This window comes from Macaca fascicularis, chromosome 20 (assembly GCF_037993035.2).
Source record: "Macaca fascicularis isolate 582-1 chromosome 20, T2T-MFA8v1.1".
NCBI classification, from domain to species: Eukaryota; Metazoa; Chordata; class Mammalia; order Primates; family Cercopithecidae; genus Macaca; species Macaca fascicularis.
Genome location: NC_088394.1, coordinates 2,273,140 through 2,293,361, shown reverse-complemented (window position 1 = coordinate 2,293,361; position 20,222 = coordinate 2,273,140). Strand labels below are relative to the sequence as shown.

At 55.4% G+C, this 20,222-nt stretch overlaps 1 protein-coding gene across 6 annotated transcripts in view; it reads left to right on the top strand.

Annotated features, from left to right (window-relative positions):
• Positions 1-20,222, top strand: part of IFT140 (intraflagellar transport 140) — a 107,441-nt gene that overhangs the window by 86,213 nt on the left and 1,006 nt on the right. For 4 of the 6 annotated variants that reach the window (XM_074028504.1, XM_065537688.1, XM_074028507.1 and 1 more), the window contains 8 exons: positions 284-416; positions 505-648; positions 1,228-1,356; positions 1,483-1,665; positions 4,222-4,428; positions 4,687-4,899; positions 4,983-5,149; positions 6,655-6,796. In XM_074028504.1, the coding sequence (XP_073884605.1) occupies positions 284-416; positions 505-648; positions 1,228-1,356; positions 1,483-1,665; positions 4,222-4,428; positions 4,687-4,899; positions 4,983-5,149; positions 6,655-6,796 (1,318 nt within the window). Of the gene's footprint in view, positions 1-283; positions 417-504; positions 649-1,227; positions 1,357-1,482; positions 1,666-4,221; positions 4,429-4,653; positions 4,900-4,982; positions 5,150-6,654; positions 6,797-16,168; positions 16,332-20,222 lie in introns of those variants that run through there. The other 2 variants (XM_065537689.2, XR_012429605.1) reach the window with 2 other exon arrangements.

Below are 20,222 nucleotides of genomic sequence, written 5' to 3'. Positions count from 1 at the left end.
CACTCCATCCTGGAAGTCTGTGGGGATCCCAGGGCTTGCTCAGGCAGCCCCCCTTCCCGTGCTTCCTGCATGAGTGGGCAGCATCCCCCGGCTCCTCAGAGGTATGCCAGGGCCCTGAGCCGGGCCCTCCCTTTGGACAGAGCCCAGGCTCCTCACTCTTGGCCCAGCCTGTTTGCAGGTCCGGTGACATGCACTCTAAGAGTGGCACAGGGGCAGGGTGGGGGCCGTTCCGGGTTGGAGCGGGACTCGGATGGAGAACCCACAGCCTTGGGGCTGCCCACAGGACCCTGTGGCGGTGGTGGGCGCAGTACCTGGAGAGCCAGGGCGAGATGGACGCCGCGCTGCACTACTACGAGCTGGCCCAGGACCACTTCTCCCTGGTCCGCATCCACTGCTTCCAGGGCAATGTCCAGAAGGTGAGGGCCCTGCCGGGGAGCCAGCCAGGCGGACGTGAGGCAGACACAAGGCCACCGAGTCTCATCTTTGTGTTCTTTGTGTTTCTAGGCTGCGCAAATCGCCAACGAGACAGGAAACCTGGCGGCCTCCTACCACCTCGCACGCCAGTACGAGAGCCAGGAGGAGGTGGGGCAGGCGGTGCACTTCTACACCCGGGCGCAGGCCTTCAAGAATGCCATCCGCCTGTGCAAGGTACCACGGGGCTGGAGTGGGCAGCCAGCGCCTCTCGAGGTCCTCTGAAGACAGCTTCAAGTGGAAAAGTGGACTGAGAGAATCGTGTCAGCAACACGTGGTCTGGCCGGTGTCTGCCACTCACTCCTCACCCTGCCACCCCACCCGCCTACCCCTGGCCGCTCCCATCTGACATTGGTTGCAAAGCATTGTCCCCAGATGCTTCCCAGGCTCCAGGGCTCCTGAGCCGGTTGTGAGGCTGGCTCACGGCCTGTGGACTTGCAGACAGCAGACCCTTCCTAGAAAGCTGTTGGGCATTCTGCACCCACACAAATGTCCCAGCCCGGGCTCTCGCTTCCAGAAGCATCTCTCCTGTCGGGTATTTCTTGCAGTGCTCTGTGAAATAGAACCCAGAGCATCAGAAAATCCTTATAGACAAACCTAGTAAGTCATTAACTCCTTAAAACCCACAACCGCAGAGATCGCTGAGCAGTATATCAAAGTAAAGGGGTGGGTTCACACCCGGCCACATTCCAGAATCTCAGCGGGCCTGGGGAAGCCAGTGGGAGCCGCTTCAGGGCCCTGCCTCCCTCCCTGCAGGAGAACAGCCTGGACGACCAGCTCATGAACTTGGCCCTGCTGAGCTCCCCCGAGGACATGATCGAGGCGGCCCGATACTATGAGGAGAAGGGCATGCAAATGGACAGGGCGGTCATGCTGTACCACAAGGTGAGGGCCGGCCACTGGTGGGGGCTTGGGGAGGGCAGCAGGCCAGGGGGCCTTTGCTTGTGCGAGGCCTCCGAGGTGTCGGTCCCCCAGGCCTTGGGCAGCTGCTCAGAGCCCCCACATCCGCAGGCTGGCCACTTCTCCAAGGCCCTGGAGCTGGCCTTTACCACCCAGCAGTTTGCGGCCCTGCAGCTCATAGCAGAGGACCTGGATGAGACATCAGACCCTGCGCTCCTGGCCCGCTGCTCCGACTTCTTCATCGAGCACCGTCAGTATGAGAGGGCAGTGGAGCTGCTGCTGGCCGCCAGGAAGGTAAGGGGCCAGCGGGGCCTGGGCTTGGCTCCATGCAGGCTCCGTAGCTCAGGTCCCCTGTCTCCAGGGGCTGTGGGAATGGCTGCTTGCTTGGTTATGAGTTCTCGAGGAAGGCTATGGTGCCCTGGATTTCACGTACAGCACACCCAGTAGGTCCATGAGTGTAGACTTGCCATCCTTCATGCTGGCATCAGATCGTACACAGGGAATTGCACTCACCTATGGTGGGAGGGGGTGGTAAAAATACACATAACACAAAATTTACCATCTTAGCCTTTTTTTTTTTTTTTTTTTGAAACAGTGTCTCACTCTTGCCCAGGCTGGATTGTGGTGGTGCCATCTTGGCTCACTGCGGCCTCGACCTCCCGGGCTCAAGCAACCTTCGCTCCTCCTGCGTAGCTGGGACACAGGCGTGGGCCACCATCCCCAGCTAAGTTTTTAACAGTTTTCGCATAGAGTCAGGGTCTTGCTATGTTGCCCAGACTGGTCTTGAACTCCTAGGCTCAAGCAATCCTCCTGCCTCAGCCTCCCAAAGCACTGGGACTGTAGACGTGAGCCCTGTGACTGGCCAGGAGCAGTTTATTCAAATGGAAATATGGGTGGTTCTGAAATATAAAATGCTTCGCTTTATTCATGATAGGAATACAGATCAAAATTCACAGAGATGCCATTTTTTACTGGGCTATGAAGGGTGAAAAGGTGAGAAAACCGACTGGATTATCATGGGAAGCAGACATACCCAGGCCCTGTGGAGCACGGCAGGCAGAACCTGTCACAAGACAAGGTCTCCCTGTCCCAGCCTCCCCTTCCCTCGAGAGTTCATCCTGACAGACACGTTGATGCACGTGCGAGTGGCGTGTGCACAGGGCGTGCTCGGCAGAGGGTTCACGCAGCAGGGACACTGGCCCTCGTGTCTGTCACCAGGCCGGTTGAGTCCCCAGGGCTTCCTCAGCACTGTGGACGTCTACGCAGCAGAGAGCATGTGGCAGCCCCCAGCGTACTGAGATGGAAACGCCTCCAAGACAGAATTCTTTATCTTTTTTCTGAGACGGCGTCTCGCTCTGTCACCCAGGCTGGAGTGCAGTGGTACCATCTCGGCTCACTGCAAGTTCCACCTCCCGGGTTCACACCATTCTCCTGCCTCAGCCTCCCGAGTAGCTGGGACTACAGGCGCCGCCACCACGCCTGGCTAATGTTTCGTATTTTTAGTAGAGACGGGGTTTCACCGTGTTAGCCAGGATGGTCTCGATCTCCTGACCTTGTGATCCGCCCACTTAGGCCTCCCAAAGTGCTGGGATTACAGGCATGAGCCACTGTGCCTGGCCAAAATTTTTCTTTTTTTTTTTTTTTTTTTTTGAGATGGAGTCTTGCTCTGTCACCCAGGCTGGAGTGCAGTGGCCGGATCTCAGCTCACTGCAAGCTCCGCCTCCCGGGTTTACGCCATTCTCCTGCCTCAGCCTCCCGAGTAGCTGGGACTACAGGCACCCGCCACCGCACCCGGCTAGTTTTTTGTATTTTTAGTAGAGACGGGGTTTCACCGTGTTAGCCAGGATGGTCTCGATCTCCTGACTTCGTGATCCGCCCGCCTCGGCCTCCCAAAGTGCTGGGATTACAGGCTTGAGCCACCGCGCCCGGCCAAAATTTTTCTTAAAATGAGAGCTGGGCGTGGCGGCTCACTCCTGTAATCCCAGCATTTTGGGAGACCGAGGCGGGCAGATCACCTGAGATCAGCAGTTCGAGACCAGCCTGACCAACATGGAGAAACCCCATCTCTAGTAAAAAAAAATTACAAAATTAGCTGGGCGTGGTGGCACATGCCTGTAATCCCAGCTACTCAGGAGGCTGAGGCAGGAGAATGGCTTGAACTCAGGAGGTGGAGGTTGTGAGCCGAGATTGTGCCATTGCACTCCAGCCTGGGCAACAAGAGCAAAACCCTGTCTCAAAACAAACAAAAAAATTCTTAAAATGTTGAGAAAATCAGGCTGGTGTAGTGGCTCGTGCCTGCAATTCCAGCACTTTGGGAGGCTAAGGCAGGCAGATTGCTTGAGTCCAGGAGTTCAAGACCAGCTTGGGCAACACGGCAAAACCCGGTCTCTACTGAAAATACAAAACCTGAGGCGGGAAGATCACCTCACCCTGGGAGGTGGAGGCTGTAGTGAGCTGTGATTGCACCACCGCACTCCAACCTGGGTGACAGAGTGAGACCCTGTCTCAAAATTTTAATTTTAAAATTTAATTTAAAAAATTTAGACTTATAGAAGAAAATTACCAGTTTTCTTTTCTCCCAAACATAATATTCTTTTGAGCATATATCACTTCAGACTGTTGTTTCCTTCGTTCCACTCTGGAATGTTAACAGCGTGAGAAAGTCGCGCCAATGACTAGGTTGGTGAGGCGCGGGGGGGGACATCCTTGTCCCCTCCATACCCACCCCAGCTAGACAGAGGCCGCCACTGAGCCGAGGGGCCTGGCTTCCTCTGAAGCGGTGGCAGATGAGGGGCGCACTTCGGGTCGTGGCCCCCTCGGCAGCCCCGTGGCATCTTTGCACCTCCGCAGTATCGCGAAGCCCTGCAGCTATGCCTGGAGCAAAACATGAGCATCACCGAGGAGATGGCGGAAAAGATGACCGTGGCCAAGGACTCCTCGGACCTGCCTGAGGAGTCTCGGCGGGAGCTGCTGGAGCAGATAGCAAACTGCTGCATGCGCCAAGGCAGCTACCACCTGGCCACCAAGAAGTACACGCAGGCCGGCAACAAGCTGAAGGTGAGCGCCGGCCCCTCTCCCGGCCCCAGCCCGCGGCTGCTTCCCAGGCAGTTAGGCTGGGGCCCCCTGCGTGCATCTCCATTTGCCTTTGTGACTCCCCCGAGCCAGGGCTGAGCCTTTCTGGCCGGGAGGAGCATGACCACTGGATCTCTCTACCGGGAAGCCCTGAGCCCCTCTTCCTGTGAGAGCCCCTGCTCAGGGTCCCTTGTGCTTGTCCTGGCCCAGCCCCTGCTCGCCTGAGCCTGGCCGTCTCTCTAGGCCATGAGGGCGCTGCTCAAATCCGGAGACACAGAGAAAATCACGTTCTTCGCGAGCGTGTCCAGGCAGAAGGAAATCTACATCATGGCTGCCAACTACCTGCAGTCCCTCGACTGGCGGAAGGAGCCGGAGATCATGAGGAACATCATCAGCTTCTACACCAAGGGGCGGGCCCTGGACCTCCTGGCCGGCTTTTACGACGCTTGTGCCCAGGTGCAGGCCCTCCCTCGGATGCCAGCGGGGCCCCAGGGAGGGCTGCGGAGCCCAGCAGGTCTTGACGGGTCTCATCCGTACAGGTGGAGATCGATGAATACCAGAACTATGACAAAGCCCACGGGGCACTGACCGAGGCCTACAAGTGCCTGGCCAAGGCCAAGGCCAAGAGCCCCCTGGACCAGGAAACCAGGCTGGCACAGCTACAGAGCAGGATGGCACTGGTGAAGAGGTTCATCCAGGCCCGCAGGTGCGCCCCGGGGCCAGCAGGGCCAGGCCGGGGCAGATGTGACTACAGGGTCAGGGCTGACCACAGGAAACCGCAGCCAGCAGAGGGGCGGGACAGCAGATGGGAGCTCGCTCGGGACAGCGCTGCTGCTGAAGATGCACCCCACCTCCTCCTGGGGCCCTCAGGGCCGGGCACAGCCTTGGGAAGGCATTCTGGAAACCCCAGAGATGCTGAGGGAGAAGCCTGGTGGGGGAGCGGGAGGAGGCAGCGGATCTGGTACAGGAGGGGTGTGTCTGGGGAGCCATGGACCTGCTTAGGGTGTGCAGGGGCCGGGCAGGGGAGTCCTGAGTGAGGGCCGCTGTGTGACCTGGGGTGGTGGGGACCAGGGTGGCCAGCGGGCTCGTGCCGCTCCACAGGTCAACTGCCACCAGCTCCAAGCTTGTGGAGAGGAGACCCAGGCAGCAAATCGTCTCAGTTTTCAGGAGAGGCCGAGATTCTAAGTTTATCTGAATACCTCCCCGTCTTTATGTATGGGCAGTAACTCGGCTTTTCAGACAGCTGCTGTGTGGACAGCACGGTGGGCATTGGCCCGAGCGCTTCAGGGCCCAACCTCCGTCTCAGCTGGCAAGGGCGCTTCCTTATCTGAGAAGCTTTTCCAAAACGAGAGTTCCAGAAGTACTTTGAACAATGTTGGACCCTTGGAAGGGCACGGTCCGCTTGCGCACATTGATTCTGGGGTGTCAGCGTCTCACAGGTGTCTGCTGAGCTGAGGCCACAGGAGGCAGGAGAGGAGGAGAATCGATAGCAGCTGGTCGTCAGGGATAGCACAGGACGTGGGTGGAGGGGAGACGACGTGTGAGGGCCGGGGCGGGCAGCCTTCTACGTGCCAGGGGTCAGAGGGCAGGCCAGGCACCTGTCTGGAATGGCCGAGTCGGTGGGTGGCCAGATGGGCCCTGGACCCTCCTGACATTAGAGCCTGAGCTCCGCACGGCTCCAGTCACCTGCTCTGGACCACACTGTGTTCCAGCAGGCTCACCTCCCTGGTGTCGCCCCAGCTCCCAGGCCACACACCCTGCCGTGCCACAGACCCTCACGCCAGGCCACATGCGCAACCTGTGTGCGGGCCAGCCTCTCTGCTTGGAGGGTTCTTCCCAGCGGCCTCGAGCACGGGCTGCTGTGCGCCTCTCCACGCACCCTGTCCACACGCACCACGTCCCCTCTGGGTCACACTTTGTCCGGAGGTTTCTAGCCCCCTCTGGACTATTCCATGGAGCAGGAATAGGGTCGCAAGTCTTTGGTCTTCATGTCCAAGCCTAGGACCCAGCATTCAAGTGACCTGTGAGAGTGTTAAATGGGTGAGTTCATTTGTGAATGAACAAATTAAGGAATTAATGAATTAACTTCATAGAAAGTTTCCTCCTGCCATTCCGGAGAGCTCCTCTTACAGGCCAAGAGTCTCCCCCGACCTCAGATAGCAGTAGGTGTTCAGGGCTTCAGGGTCCAGGCCTCATCTCTGCTCTTGGCAGGACATACACGGAGGACCCCAAGGAGTCCATCAAGCAGTGTGAGCTGCTCCTAGAGGAACCAGACCTGGACAGCACCATCCGCATCGGGGACGTCTACGGCTTCCTGGTGGAGCACTACGTGCGGATGGAGGAGTACCAGACGGTGAGGCCTGGGCGCTGCTCACTAGCGGCATCCCGCTACACAAGGCTCCTGAAACGAAGGCTTAAGAGCTCAAATTGGCCGGGCGCGGTGGCTCAAGCCTGTAATCCCAGCACTTTGGGAGGCCGAGACGGGCGGATCACGAGGTCAGGAGAGCGAGACCATCCTGGCTAACACGGTGAAACCCCGTCTCTACTAAAAAATACAAAAAAATTGCCGGGCGAGGTGACAGGCGCCTGTAGTTCCAGCTACTCAGGAGGCTGAGGCAGGAGAATGGTGTGAACCCGGGAGGCGGAGCTTGCAGTGAGCTGAGATCCGGCCACTGCACTCCAGCCTGGGCGACAGAGCGAGACTCCGTCTCAAAAAAAAAAAAAAAAAATTAGCCAGGCATGGTGGCACATACCTGGGGTCCCAGCTGCTTGGGAGGCTGAGGTGGGAGGATCACTTGAGCCCAGGAGGTTGAGGCTGCAGTGAGATCTGATGGTGCTGCTGCACTCCAGCCTGGGGGACCTGGGTGACAGAGCGAGACCCTGTCTCAACAGAGAAACAAAATTGTCAGTAACAAAAAGTAACAGTCTCACCTGTTGCTGGCTGTTACTAGTGGTGCCATGTGTAAGCTACAGACTTACTTTGTGAAGAAATGTCTGCATGTACCCAAGTCTGAATAACCACAATTTCTTTTTCAGGCATTTTTACAAAAAAAGAGAACGGTGTTCCATTTTTTAGTTGCTTTATTATTTTTTAATTTTAGAGACAACACATCGTCACTTTAAAGTGGCAGGCTAATAACTTATTTAGCTGCCGTGTTCGATGCTGTTCCTCATCTCCACCAGAATTTGATCATTCTTTCTAATTTTAGCCTTTCTAGAGCGTGAGTAGTACCTCGCTGTGGTTTAAATTTACATTTTCTGGATGAATAGTGATGTGGAGCACCTTCTCATGTGCGCATTATCCATTTACACATCTGTGAAGCACTCAAGTCTTTTCTCATCATTTTACTGGGTTTTCTTATTATTATATTCTTTATATATTCTACATACATTTCCTCGATCAGGTATGATTTACAAATATTTTCTCCCAGTCTGTGAGGAAGTTTCCTTATTTTTATTTATTTATTTATTTATTTATGCAACGGAGTCTTGCTGTGTTGCCCAGGCTGGAGTGCAGTGGTGTGATCTCGGCTCACTGCAACCTCCACCTCCTGGGTTCAAGTGATTCTCCTGCCTCAGCCTCCCGAATAGCTGCAACTACAGGTGTGCGCCAGCATGCCTATAGAGATGGGGTTTCACCATGTTGGCCAGGCTGGTCTTGACCTCCTGACCTCAAGTGATCCACCCGCCTCACCTCCCAAAGTGCTGGGATTGCAGGCATGAGCCACCGCGCCTGGCCGCAGTTCCCTTCTGTTCCTTTTTCCCTCTGCTTCTGAAATTCCAGTAACTTGTAATACAGTACCATCCCCTCATCCCCTCGCTCAATTGATGCTCTTCTTTTCTCCCCCCAGGAATTTTTCTGTTTTTCATTTTAGGGATTTGCCATTCCTATTGCTTCAAGTTTACCAGCTTTCCTTCTGCAGTGTCTCCCTCTGATGCTAATCCCATCCATCTTTTTCATGTCAGTTTTCTACCTGTCAACTTTTTTTTTTTTTGAGACGGAGTCTCACGCCGTTGCCCAGGCTGGAGTGCAGTGGCGCGATCTCGGCTCACTGCAAGCTCCGCCTCCCGGGTTCCCGCCATTCTCCTGCCTCAGCCTCCTGAGTAGCTGGGACTACAGGCGCCGCCACCTCGCCCGGCTAGTTTTTTGTATTTTTAGTAGAGACGGGGTTTCACTGTGGTCTCGATCTCCTGACCTTGTGATCCGCCCGCCTCGGCCTCCCAAAGTGCTGGGATTACAGGCGTGAGCCACCGCACCCGGCCCCTGTCAACTTTTTCTACCAGTTTTTATTATTGTTCCTTTGAACCTTCTTTCCTGCCTTCTTTTTAGTTGAATATTTTTTACAATTTCATTTTAGCTATCAGCTTCTTACCTCTACTTTTCACTTCTTTCCCCATATCTTTCATGTCTGTATTATGCTTACACTTAGCTCTACCTTCTTGAGCATATGAAGCATATTTATAATAGGGGTTTTAACGTCCTTGTCTCCTAACTCAGTCTGTCAATTCTGGATCTGTTTCTGTTGATTGATTCTTATTATTATGGTTCATTATTTTCTGCTTCTTTGGATGTTTGATAGTTTATTATTGGATTCCAGACATTGTGAGTGTTTTAGGTTGTTGGGTGATGGAGTCTCTCTCTCAGTGTGTGTGTTCTTTTAAATATTTTTGAGTTTTGTTCTGGGACAAGGTTAAGTTACTTGGGAATAATGTGATCATTTTGCAGCTTGCTTTTTAGCTTTGTTAGTGGGGTCTAGAACAGCCTTGAGTCTAGTGCTAATTTTGTTCCACTATCCAGGCAGTACCCTTGTGAGGGCTCTGCTCTTCTCACTGACTCCTGTATTGGGAGGTCTTTCCACTCTGGCCGGTGGGAGTGCAAACAATTCCCGGCCATGTGTGACCACTCTCTCTCCAGCCACGTGTGACCACTCACTGTCCGGCCATGTGTGATCACTCACTCCCCGGCCATGTGTGACCTCTTTCTCTCCAGCCACGTGTGACCACTCACTGTCCGGCCATGTGTGATCACTCTCTCTTTCTCTGGCCATGTGTGTTCACTCTCTCTCCGGCCATGTGTGTTCACTCTCTCTTTCTCTGGCCATGTGTGTTCACTCTCTCTCCGGCCATGTGTGTTCACTCTCTCTTTCTCTGGCCATGTGTGTTCACTCTCTCTCCGGCCATGTGTGTTCACTCTCTCTTTCTCTGGCCATGTGTGTTCACTCTCTCTCCGGCCACGTGTGATCTCTCTCTCTCTGGCCATGTGTGATCACTCTCTCTCCGGCCATGTGTGATCACTCTCTCTCCGGCCATGTGTGATCACTCACTCCCCGGCCATGTGTGTTCACTCTCTCTCCGGCCACGTGTGATCTCTCTCTCTCCGGCCATGTATGTTCACTCTCTCTCCGGCCATGTGTGATCACTCTCTCTCTGGCCATGTGTGTTCACTCTCTCTCCGGCCACGTGTGATCACTCTCTCTCCGGCCATGTGTGATCACTCTCTCTCCGGCCATGTGTGATCACTCTCTCTCCGGCCATGTGTGATCACTCTCTCTCCGGCCATGTGTGATCACTCACTCCCCGGCCATGTGTGTTCACTCTCTCTTTCTCTGGCCATGTGTGTTCACTCTCTCTCTGGCCACGTGTGATCTCTCTCTCTCTGGCCATGTATGTTCACTCTCTCTCCGGCCATGTGTGATCACTCTCTCTCTGGCCATGTGTGTTCACTCTCTCTCTGGCCACGTGTGATCTCTCTCTCTCCGGCCACGTGTGACCTGTCTCTCTCCGGCCATGTGTGATCTCTCTCTCCCCGGCCATGTGTGATCTCTCTCTCTCCGGCCATGTATGTTCACTCTCTCTCCGGCCATGTGTGATCACTCTCTCTCTGGCCATGTGTGTTCACTCTCTCCCCGGCCACGTGTGACCTCTCTCTCTCCGGCCATGTGTGATCACTCTCTCTCCGGCCATGTGTGATCACTCTCTCTCTGGCCATGTGTGTTCACTCTCTCTCCGGCCATGTGTGACCACTCACTGTCCAGCCATGTGTGATCTCTCTCTCCGGCCACGTGTGACCACTCACTCCTCGGCCATGTGTGATCGCTCTCTCTCTGGCCATGTGTGTTCACTCTCTCTCCAGCCATGTGTGATCACTCTCTCTCTGGCCATGTGTGTTCACTCTCTCTCCAGCCATGTGTGACCACTCTTTCTGGCCACATGTGACTACTCTCTCCCCGGCCATGTGTGACCACTCACTCTCCAGTCATGTGTGATCTCTCTCTCTCCGGCCATGTGTGATCTCTCTCTCCGGCCATGTGTGATCACTCACTCCCCGGCCATGTGTGATCTCTCTCTCTCCGGCCATGTGTGATCACTTACTCCCCGGCCATGTGTGATCTCTCTCTCCCCGGCCATATGTGATCTCTCTCTCTGGCCATGTGTGATCACTCACTCCCCGGCCATGTGTGATCTCTCTCTCCCCGGCCATGTGTGATCTCTCTCTCCAGTCATGTGTGATCTCTCTCTCCCCGGCCATATGTGATCACTCTCTCCCCGGCCATGTGTGATCTCTCTCTCTCCGGCCATATGTGATCAGTCTCTCTCCGGCCATGTGTGATCACTGTCTCTCCGGCCATGTGTGATCACTCTCTCTCCGGCCATGTGTGATCACTCTCTCTCCAGCCATGTGTGACCACTCTCTCTCTGGCCATGTGTGATCACTCACTCCCTGGCCATGTGTGACCACTCTCTCTCCGGCTATGTGTGATCACTCACTCCCCGGCCATGTGTGATCTCTCTCTCCGGCCATGTGTGATCTCTCTCTCTCCGGCCATGTGTGATCACTCACTCCCCGGCCATGTGTGATCTCTCTCTCCCCGGCCACGTGTGATCTCTCTCTCTCCGGCCACATGTGATCACTCTCTCTCTGGCCATGTGTGATCACTCATTCCCCGGCCACGTGTGACCTCTCTCTCTCCGGCCATGTGTGATCACTCTCTCTCCGGCCATGTGTGATCACTCTCTCTCCAGCCATGTGTGACCACTCTCTCTCTGGCCATGTGTGATCACTCACTCCCCGGCCATGTGTGATCTCTCTCTCTCCAGCCATGTGTGACCACTCTCTCTCCGGCTATGTGTGATCTCTCTCTCTCTCCGGCCGTGTGTGACCACTCTCTCTCCGGCCATGTGTGATCACTCACTCCCCGGCCATGTGTGATCTCTCTCTCCGGCCATATGTGATCTCTCTCTCCCCGGCCAGGTGTGATCTCTCTCTCCAGCCATGTGTGATCTCTCTCTCCAGTCATGTGTGATCTCTCTTTCCCCAGCCATATGTGATCACTGTCTCCAATCATGTGTGATCTCTCTCTCCCCGGCCATATGTGATCACTCTCTCCCCGGCCATGTGTGATCTCTCACTCTCCGGCCATATGTGACCACTCTCTCTCCGGCCATGTGTGATCACTCTCTCTCCAGCCATGTGTGACCACTCTCTCTCCGGCTATGTGTGATCACTCACTCCCTGGCCATGTGTGATCTCTCTCTCCGGCCATGTGTGATCACTCTCTCCCCAGCCATGTGTGATCTCTCTCTCCGGCCATGTGTGATCTCTCTCTCCGGCCATGTGTGATCTCTCTCTCCGGCCATGTGTGATCACTCTCTCCCCGGCCATGTGTGATCTCTCTCTCCAGCCATGTGTGATCTCTCTCTCTCCAGCCATGTGTGATCACTCACTCCCCGGCCATGCGTGATCACTCACTCCCCGGCCATGTGTGATCTCTCTCTCCCCGGCCATATGTGATCACTCTCTCCCCGGCCATGTGTGATCTCTCTCTCCAGCCATGTGTGATCTCTCTCTCTCCAGCCATGTGTGATCACTCACTCCCCGGCCATGCGTGATCACTCACTCCCCGGCCATGTGTGACTGCTCTCTGGGGATTGTTCCACCTGATTATTTCCTACAGTCTTTGCCTGGCCTCAGTTGCTTTCGTCACATGTGTGCACTATTCAGCACTCAGATAAGACTCGGATAGAACCCTCTGCAGGACTCCGAAGTGCTCTCTCTCTCTGCTCTCTCCTGTCCAGTACTGTATCCCACCAGTTCTGGCCACCTGGGCATCCTCAAACTATGAACTTTCTTCTCCTCAGCATAGGGAGACTGCTGGCTCTGTTACCCTCTTCTGCACTGTGGCCTGAAAACTCTCTTGAGGCAGTAAGCCGGGAAACTGAATTTATATTTGTGAAATGTCCCGTTTATCTCGGGTAATGCTGTTTTGAGGTATAGCAGATCTAACACTGGTATAGCTAGTCCTGCATCTTACGCCGTGTTGTGCAGGTTTTTTTTTTCCTTTTCACCTTCTGCCCATCTGTATCATTGTATTTAAAGTATTTTGCTGATAGACAGCACAGAGTTGAGTTTTTCTAGATTTCTGATAATCTCTGCCTTTTAATTGGAATGTTTTGTCCATTTACAGTTAATATAATTAATATGGCTTGATTTTAGGCTACCATTTTTGTTTGGTTTGTCCTACCAGTTTTATTATTGTTCCTTTGAACCTTCTTTCCTGCCTTCTTTTAAGTCAGTTGAATACTTTTTTCAATTTCATTAAAAAGCTATCAGCTTTTTATCTCTACTCCTCTCTTTGCATTATATTTCTAGCGTTTCCCCTAGGGATTACCATAAACATACTTATCACATTAGAGTTAGCAGGTAGATCCATTTACCCATCCACATCCCTACCTATATGTGTCAAATGTATAACATTGAAATGTATTATAAACACAATATAGTGTTATAATTTTTGCTTTCAACAGTCATATGTTTTAACGAAATTAAAAGGAGGCTGGGCGCAGTGGCTCACGCCTGTAATCCCAGCACTTTGGGAGGCCGAGGCGGGTGGATCACGAGGTCAAGAGATCAAGACCATCCTGTCTAACACGGTGAAACCCCATCTCTGCCAAAAAAATACAAAAAAATTAGCCGGGCATGGTGGTGGGCGCCTGTAGTCCCAGCTGCTGGGGAGGCTGAGGCAGGAGAATGGCATGAACTCAGGAGGCAGAGCTTGCAGTGAGCCGGGATCACGCCACTGCACTCCAGTCTGGGTGACAGAGCGAGACTCCATCTCAAAGAAAAAAAAAAAGAAAGAAATTAAAAGGAAAGAAACAGTCTTTTACATTTACTTACATATTTACCATTTCTGGTGTTCATTTTCTTTTTTTTTTTTTTTTTTTTTTTTGAGGTGGTTTCACTCTTTGTTGCCCAGGCTGCAGTGCAGTGGCACAATCTCGACTCACCACAACCTCCACCTCCTGGGTTCAAATGATTCTCCTGCCTCAGGCTCCTGAGTAGCTGGGATTACAATCATGCACCAACATGCCTGGCTAATTTTGTATTTTTAGGGGAGACGGGGTTTCTCCATGTTGGTCAGGCTGGTCTCGAACTCCAGACCTCAGGTGATCCGCCCGCCTCGGCCTCCCAAAGCACCATTTCTGGTGTTCTTACTTCTTCCCAGTGATTCAGCTTTGCCTGCGGTATCATTCCTCTTCAGCCTGAGCTCCCGTTAGCATTTCTTCAAGTTCAGGTCTCCTGATGAGTTGTCTTACTTTTCATCAACCTGAAATGTATTTATTTTGCCTGTATTCTTTAAAGTTGTTCTCATCAGATAAAGAATTCTGAGGCCGGGCGCGGTGGCTCACGCCTGCAATCTCAGCACTTTGGGAGGCCAAGGTGGGAGGATTTCTTGAGGCCAGGAGTTCAAGTCCAGCCTGGGCAACAAGTGAGACCCCCATCTCTGAAAAAAACAGCAAGGCACAGTGGCACACACCTGCAGTCTTAGCTGCTTGGGAGGCCGAGGTGGGAGGACTGCTGAGCCCAGAAGGTTGAGTCTGCAGTGAGCTGCGAAAGAACCACTGCACTCCAGCCTGGGCAACAGAGCAAGGTCCTGACTCAAAAAAATCCTGATTTGACAGATTTTTTTCCTTTCAGCACTTGAATGTTTTCCCTATGTCTGGGCCTCCATTGTTTCTGGAAGAGTCAGCTGTGGGCTGTCTCTGGGGCCCTTACGTGTCACATATCTCTCCATCTCCCACCACACTGGCTGCTGTCATGATTTTCTTTTTGAATTTGTATTTCAGCAGTGTGATAATGATGTTGCTAGGTGTTTTCATTTTATTTATCCTGGGCTTTTTGGATTTATATTTGTGTTTCACCAAATTTGGGAAATTTGCTCTTTTTTCCTTCTGGGACTCCAGTTAAATGTTAGGTCTTCCATATCTAGTAGACACACATTTGCGATTACTGCTCATTATTTTCTGTTTTCTGTCCTTTGGACTAATTTGTATTTACAGACTTTCTTTAGCTATCTTCAATCTGCTGTTAACCTCTCCAGCAATTTTTTTAGTGCTTGTATTTTTCAGCCCTAGAATTTACACTTAGTTCTTTTTTTTATTTATTGGCTAAAATTGCCTATGTGTTAATTTGTTGAAAATATATTTTCCTTTATATCCTTGAACAGAGTTGTAACTGCTGCTCTAAAATCTTAGCTACCAGTTCCAATATCTGGGTCATGTAGGATTGATCTCCATTACTTGCCTTTTGAGTATGCATCTAATTTTCCTGTTTCTTATGTCTAGTCATTTTTTTGTATCATGGACATTTTGGATAATCCATTGTAGAGACTCTGGATTCTGTTACATTCCTCCAAAGAATTTTGCTTTTTTTGGTTCGTTTTATTAGGCAATCACCTTTGCTCAGCTCTGAGTAGAAACTCTTTCCCCTGTGGTGGATAGCAGCTGAAATCCTTGCTGGTAGCTTGAGTTGGCCATCTTAAAGTCTGCGCCTCCCCTGCCTCACATGTAGTGTGGGAGCAACTAGTGATGAGGGCAGGGTATGCCCAGGATTTGGGCTCCCCTCTATGACCTGCTGTATCCCCACATTTCCACCTTCACATTCCAGCTGCTGTGGTCAACAAAAATCTTGATTCTGGTTCTTTATGCCTGGAAAAGGGTAGGCTTCTATGTGGCTCTCTGATCCCCACACTGGCCCTGACTTCTACCCTGAGGCAGAAAGTTGTGAGAAGCGGCTGGGTGCGGTGGCTCACACCTGTAATCCCAGCACTTTGGGAGGCCGAGGCAGGCAGATCATGAGGTCAGGAGATGGAGACCATCCTGGTTAACACGGTGAAACCCCGTCTCTACTAAAAATACAAAAAATTAGCCGGGTGTGGTGGCAGGCACTTGTAGTCCCAGCTACTCGAGAGGCTGAGGCAGGAGAATGGCGGGAACCCGGGAGGCGGAGCTTACAGTGAGCTGTGATCACGCCACCGCACTCCAGCCTGGGAGACAGTGAGACTCTGTCTCAAAAAAAAAAAACAAACGAAACAAAGTTATGAGAAGCAGGAAGCCCGCCCAGTGCCACCCGCTCCCAGCATCAGCCTGCTCCCAGCTGCCCCCAGTGCCTTTCCACGTGTCTGTCGTTGTTAGAGGGGGGGCTGCTCTCATAGGAGACGTGCTCCTGTTGTCAGAAGCCTCTCTTCTTATTCTTTTTCTTTTTTTTTGAGACAGAGTCTGGTTTTTGTTGCCCAGGCTGGAGTATAGTGGTGCGATCTCAGCTCACTGCAAGCTCTGCCTCCCGGGCTCAAGCAATTCTCCTGCCTCAGCCTCCCAAGTAGCTGGGACTACAGGTGAGTGCCACCACACCCAGCTAATTTTTGTATTTTTTTTTTTTTTTTGGTAGAGACGGTGTTTCACTGTGTTAGCCAAGACGGTCTCGATCTCCTGACCTTGTGATCCATCCGCCTCGGCCTCCCAAAGTGTTGGGATTATAGGCGTGAGCCACTGTGCCCGGCCTCTTTTTCAACCATAATTCTATTGTAGCCAACATACAGAATTCCACACTCCTGCATGTGTCAGACCCTGCAGCTTTGCCAATGCCTGCAGGGCCTCCGCACCCACCAGTTGTGTTGCCCTAGCAGATAGTTCCCGGGGCTCACAAACTGAGTATCGAGAAACGAGCTTGAGAAACGTGCTGGTGACCGTGTGGGCCTCACTGGACTGCAGTCTCCAGAATTCACAGGAAAGCTCCCCGGCAGTGGCTTTTCCTCAGGGCTGAAGGGTCAGCCCCGTGAAACACAGACTCCCTGATCCGGCTGCTCACGCCCCTCTGCGCCCTTCCACTTCCATCCACTGGCCCCTTTTGCTCCTGGAAAAACAACTCAGTCTAATCCTAACAAGGTTTCTCTGTTGTTGTTGTTTGGTTTGGTTCTGAGACGGGGTCTTGCTGTGTCACCCAGGCTGGAGTGCAGTGGCACAGTCACGGCTCCCTGCAGCCTCAGCCTCCCAGGTTCAAAGGATCCTCCTGAGTGGCTGGTGTGCACCACCGCGCCCTGCTCCAGCAGGGTTTCTATTTCTAGGAGAACTATAGTTTTACATATAAAAGCAAAATTAGGCCGGGCGCGGTGGCTCAAGCCTGTAATCCCAGCACTTTGGGAGGCCGAGACGGGCGGATCACGAGGTCAGGAGATCGAGATCATCCTGGCTGACACGGTGAAACCCCGTCTCTACTAAAAAATACAAAAAACTAGCCGGGCGAGGTGGCGGGCGCCTGTAGTCCCAGCTACTTGGGAGGCTGAGGCAGGAGAATGGCGTGAACCCGGGAGGCGGAGCTTGCAGTGAGCTGAGATCCGGCCACTGCACTCCAGCCTGGGTGGCAGAGCGAGACTCCGTCTTAAAAAAAAAAAAAAAAAAAAAAAGCAAAATTGGACTATAGAGATGCCCAGACTGCTATATCCTCAAAATTAACAGAAAATCCACATTTTAAATATTTCACCAACTTCTTTATTGTCTCTATGGTTGCTTGAAGCCTATGGGATTTAGTAACTCGAAATGCAAAAGAAAAAAGAAAGAAACCAAGAAGGCCAGCTAAACTGAGAAAGGCCAGGCACACGCTCCCTCACGGCTGCTGTAGCACCGCCCGGGGCCACATGCACCACCTCACCCGGCCACGGCTCCCACGTCCGCTCAGCTTTCCCGCCGTCATCTGAGCACAGCCCGCACACACTCGACGCTGGAGACCAGCAACACTCCTGTCACCCTTGTCCTGCCCCCCACCGCCCCTCACCCACCTACGCCACCCGTCCCGCCCCCCACCACCCCTCACCCACCTACGCCACCCGTCCCGCCCCCCACCACCCCTCACCCACCTACGCCACCCGTCCCGCCCACTGCCCCACACCCACCTATGCCACCCGTCCCGCCCACTGCCCCACACCCACCTACGCCACCCGTCCCGCCCCCCACCGCCCCTCACCCACCTATGCCACCCGTCCCGCCCACTGCCCCACACCCACCTATGCCACCCGTCCCGCCCCCCACCGCCCCTCACCCACCTATGCCACCCGTCCCGCCCACTGCCCCACACCCACCTACGCCACCCGTCCCGCCCCCCACCACCCCTCACCCACCTACGCCACCCGTCCCGCCCACTGCCCCACACCCACCTATGCCACCCGTCCCGCCCACTGCCCCACACCCACCTACGCCACCCGTCCCGCCCCCCACCGCCCCTCACCCACCTATGCCACCCGTCCCGCCCACTGCCCCACACCCACCTACGCCACCCGTCCCGCCCCCCACCACCCCTCACCCACCTACGCCACCCGTCCCGCCCACTGCCCCACACCCATGCCACCCGTCCCGCCCACTGCCCCACACCCACCTACGCCACCCGTCCCGCCCCCCACCGCCCCTCACCCACCTATGCCACCCGTCCCGCCCACTGCCCCACACCCACCTACGCCACCCGTCCCGCCCCCCACCGCCCCTCACCCACCTATGCCACCCGTCCCGCCCACTGCCCCTCACCCAGCTACGCCACCCGTCCCGCCCACCGCCCCTCACCCAGCTACGCCACCCGTCCTGCCCCGCCACCGCCCCTCACCCACCTATGCCACCCGTCCCGCCCACTGCCCCTCACCCACCTACGCCACCCGTCCTGCCCCGCCACCGCCCCTCACCCAGCTACGCCACCCGTCCTGCCCCGCCACCGCCCCTCACCCAGCTACGCCACCCGTCCTGCCCCGCCACCGCCCCTCACCCAGCTACGCCACCCGTCCTGCCCCCCACCGCCCCTCACCCACCTACGCCACCCGTCCTGCCCCGCCACCGCCCCTCACCCACCTACGCCACCCGTCCTGCCCCGCCACCGCCCCTCACCCAGCTACGCCACCCGTCCTGCCCCGCCACCGCCCCTCACCCAGCTACGCCACCCGTCCTGCCCCCCACCGCCCCTCACCCACCTACGCCACCCGTCCTGCCCCCCACCACCCCTCACCCACCTACGCCACCCGTCCCGCCCACTGCCCCACACCCACCTATGCCACCCGTCCCGCCCACTGCCCCACACCCACCTACGCCACCCGTCCCGCCCCCCACCGCCCCTCACCCACCTATGCCACCCGTCCCGCCCACTGCCCCTCACCCAGCTACGCCACCCGTCCCGCCCACCGCCCCTCACCCAGCTACGCCACCCGTCCTGCCCCGCCACCGCCCCTCACCCACCTATGCCACCCGTCCCGCCCACTGCCCCTCACCCACCTACGCCACCCGTCCTGCCCCGCCACCGCCCCTCACCCAGCTACGCCACCCGTCCTGCCCCGCCACCGCCCCTCACCCAGCTACGCCACCCGTCCTGCCCCGCCACCGCCCCTCACCCAGCTACGCCACCCGTCCTGCCCCCCACCGCCCCTCACCCACCTACGCCACCCGTCCTGCCCCGCCACCGCCCCTCACCCACCTACGCCACCCGTCCTGCCCCGCCACCGCCCCTCACCCAGCTACGCCACCCGTCCTGCCCCGCCACCGCCCCTCACCCAGCTACGCCACCCGTCCTGCCCCCCACCGCCCCTCACCCACCTACGCCACCCGTCCTGCCCCGCCACCGCCCCTCACCCACCTACGCCACCCGTCCTGCCCCGCCACCGCCCCTCACCCAGCTACGCCACCCGTCCTGCCCCGCCACCGCCCCTCACCCACCTACGCCACCCGTCCTGCCCCGCCACCGCCCCTCACCCACCTACGCCACCCGTCCCGCCCACTGCCCCTCACCCACCTACACCACCCGTCCTGCCCCCCATCACCCCTCACCTGCCCTCTGCACCCTCTGCCTGCCTTCTGGAAACCACTTCGTTGCCCTCTCCAAAGCTAGCTCTGCGCACAGAGCAGTCACACACGCTAGGCCCTGGTTGCATCAGGAGGACACTGGCCCTTTCTGACCACAGGGTCCCTCTTCGACCCTGGCCAGCTCCTTCCTCTCCCTCTCTCCCTGTGCCGACCCTTCTCTGAATTCTGCCACTGCAGGACCTCAGCCTGACCTGGACTCCCCGCTACAGCATTAGCCAAGCTTGTTCTCCCGTGTCCTTATGTCCTGTGTCCCCTGTGTCCCCAGCACAGTGCCCGGCACATGGCAGAGTGGTTTGTCAACATCTGAGGCAGCATCTTTTCAGTTGTAGATGTTTGCCCTCACCCTCTGATTCGAGACTGCGTGGAAGGCTTGCACTCCACCAGCGCCCACCCCAGCTGAGGCCTTCCTTAAATACAGGTCCACTGCGGGTGATGGGAGGGGCCATTCAACAAGCTTATTCTATCTTAATAGCTGAGGCTTCATCTCAAAAAAATAATAATACCCAAGACAAACCACTAGATATTGCTGCCTGCCCTCCAGTCTGACATGCATGTCCACTCCCAAGACTTGAGTGCAAAGCACAGGGCCTCTGCCGCCCCGGGAGGCTCTG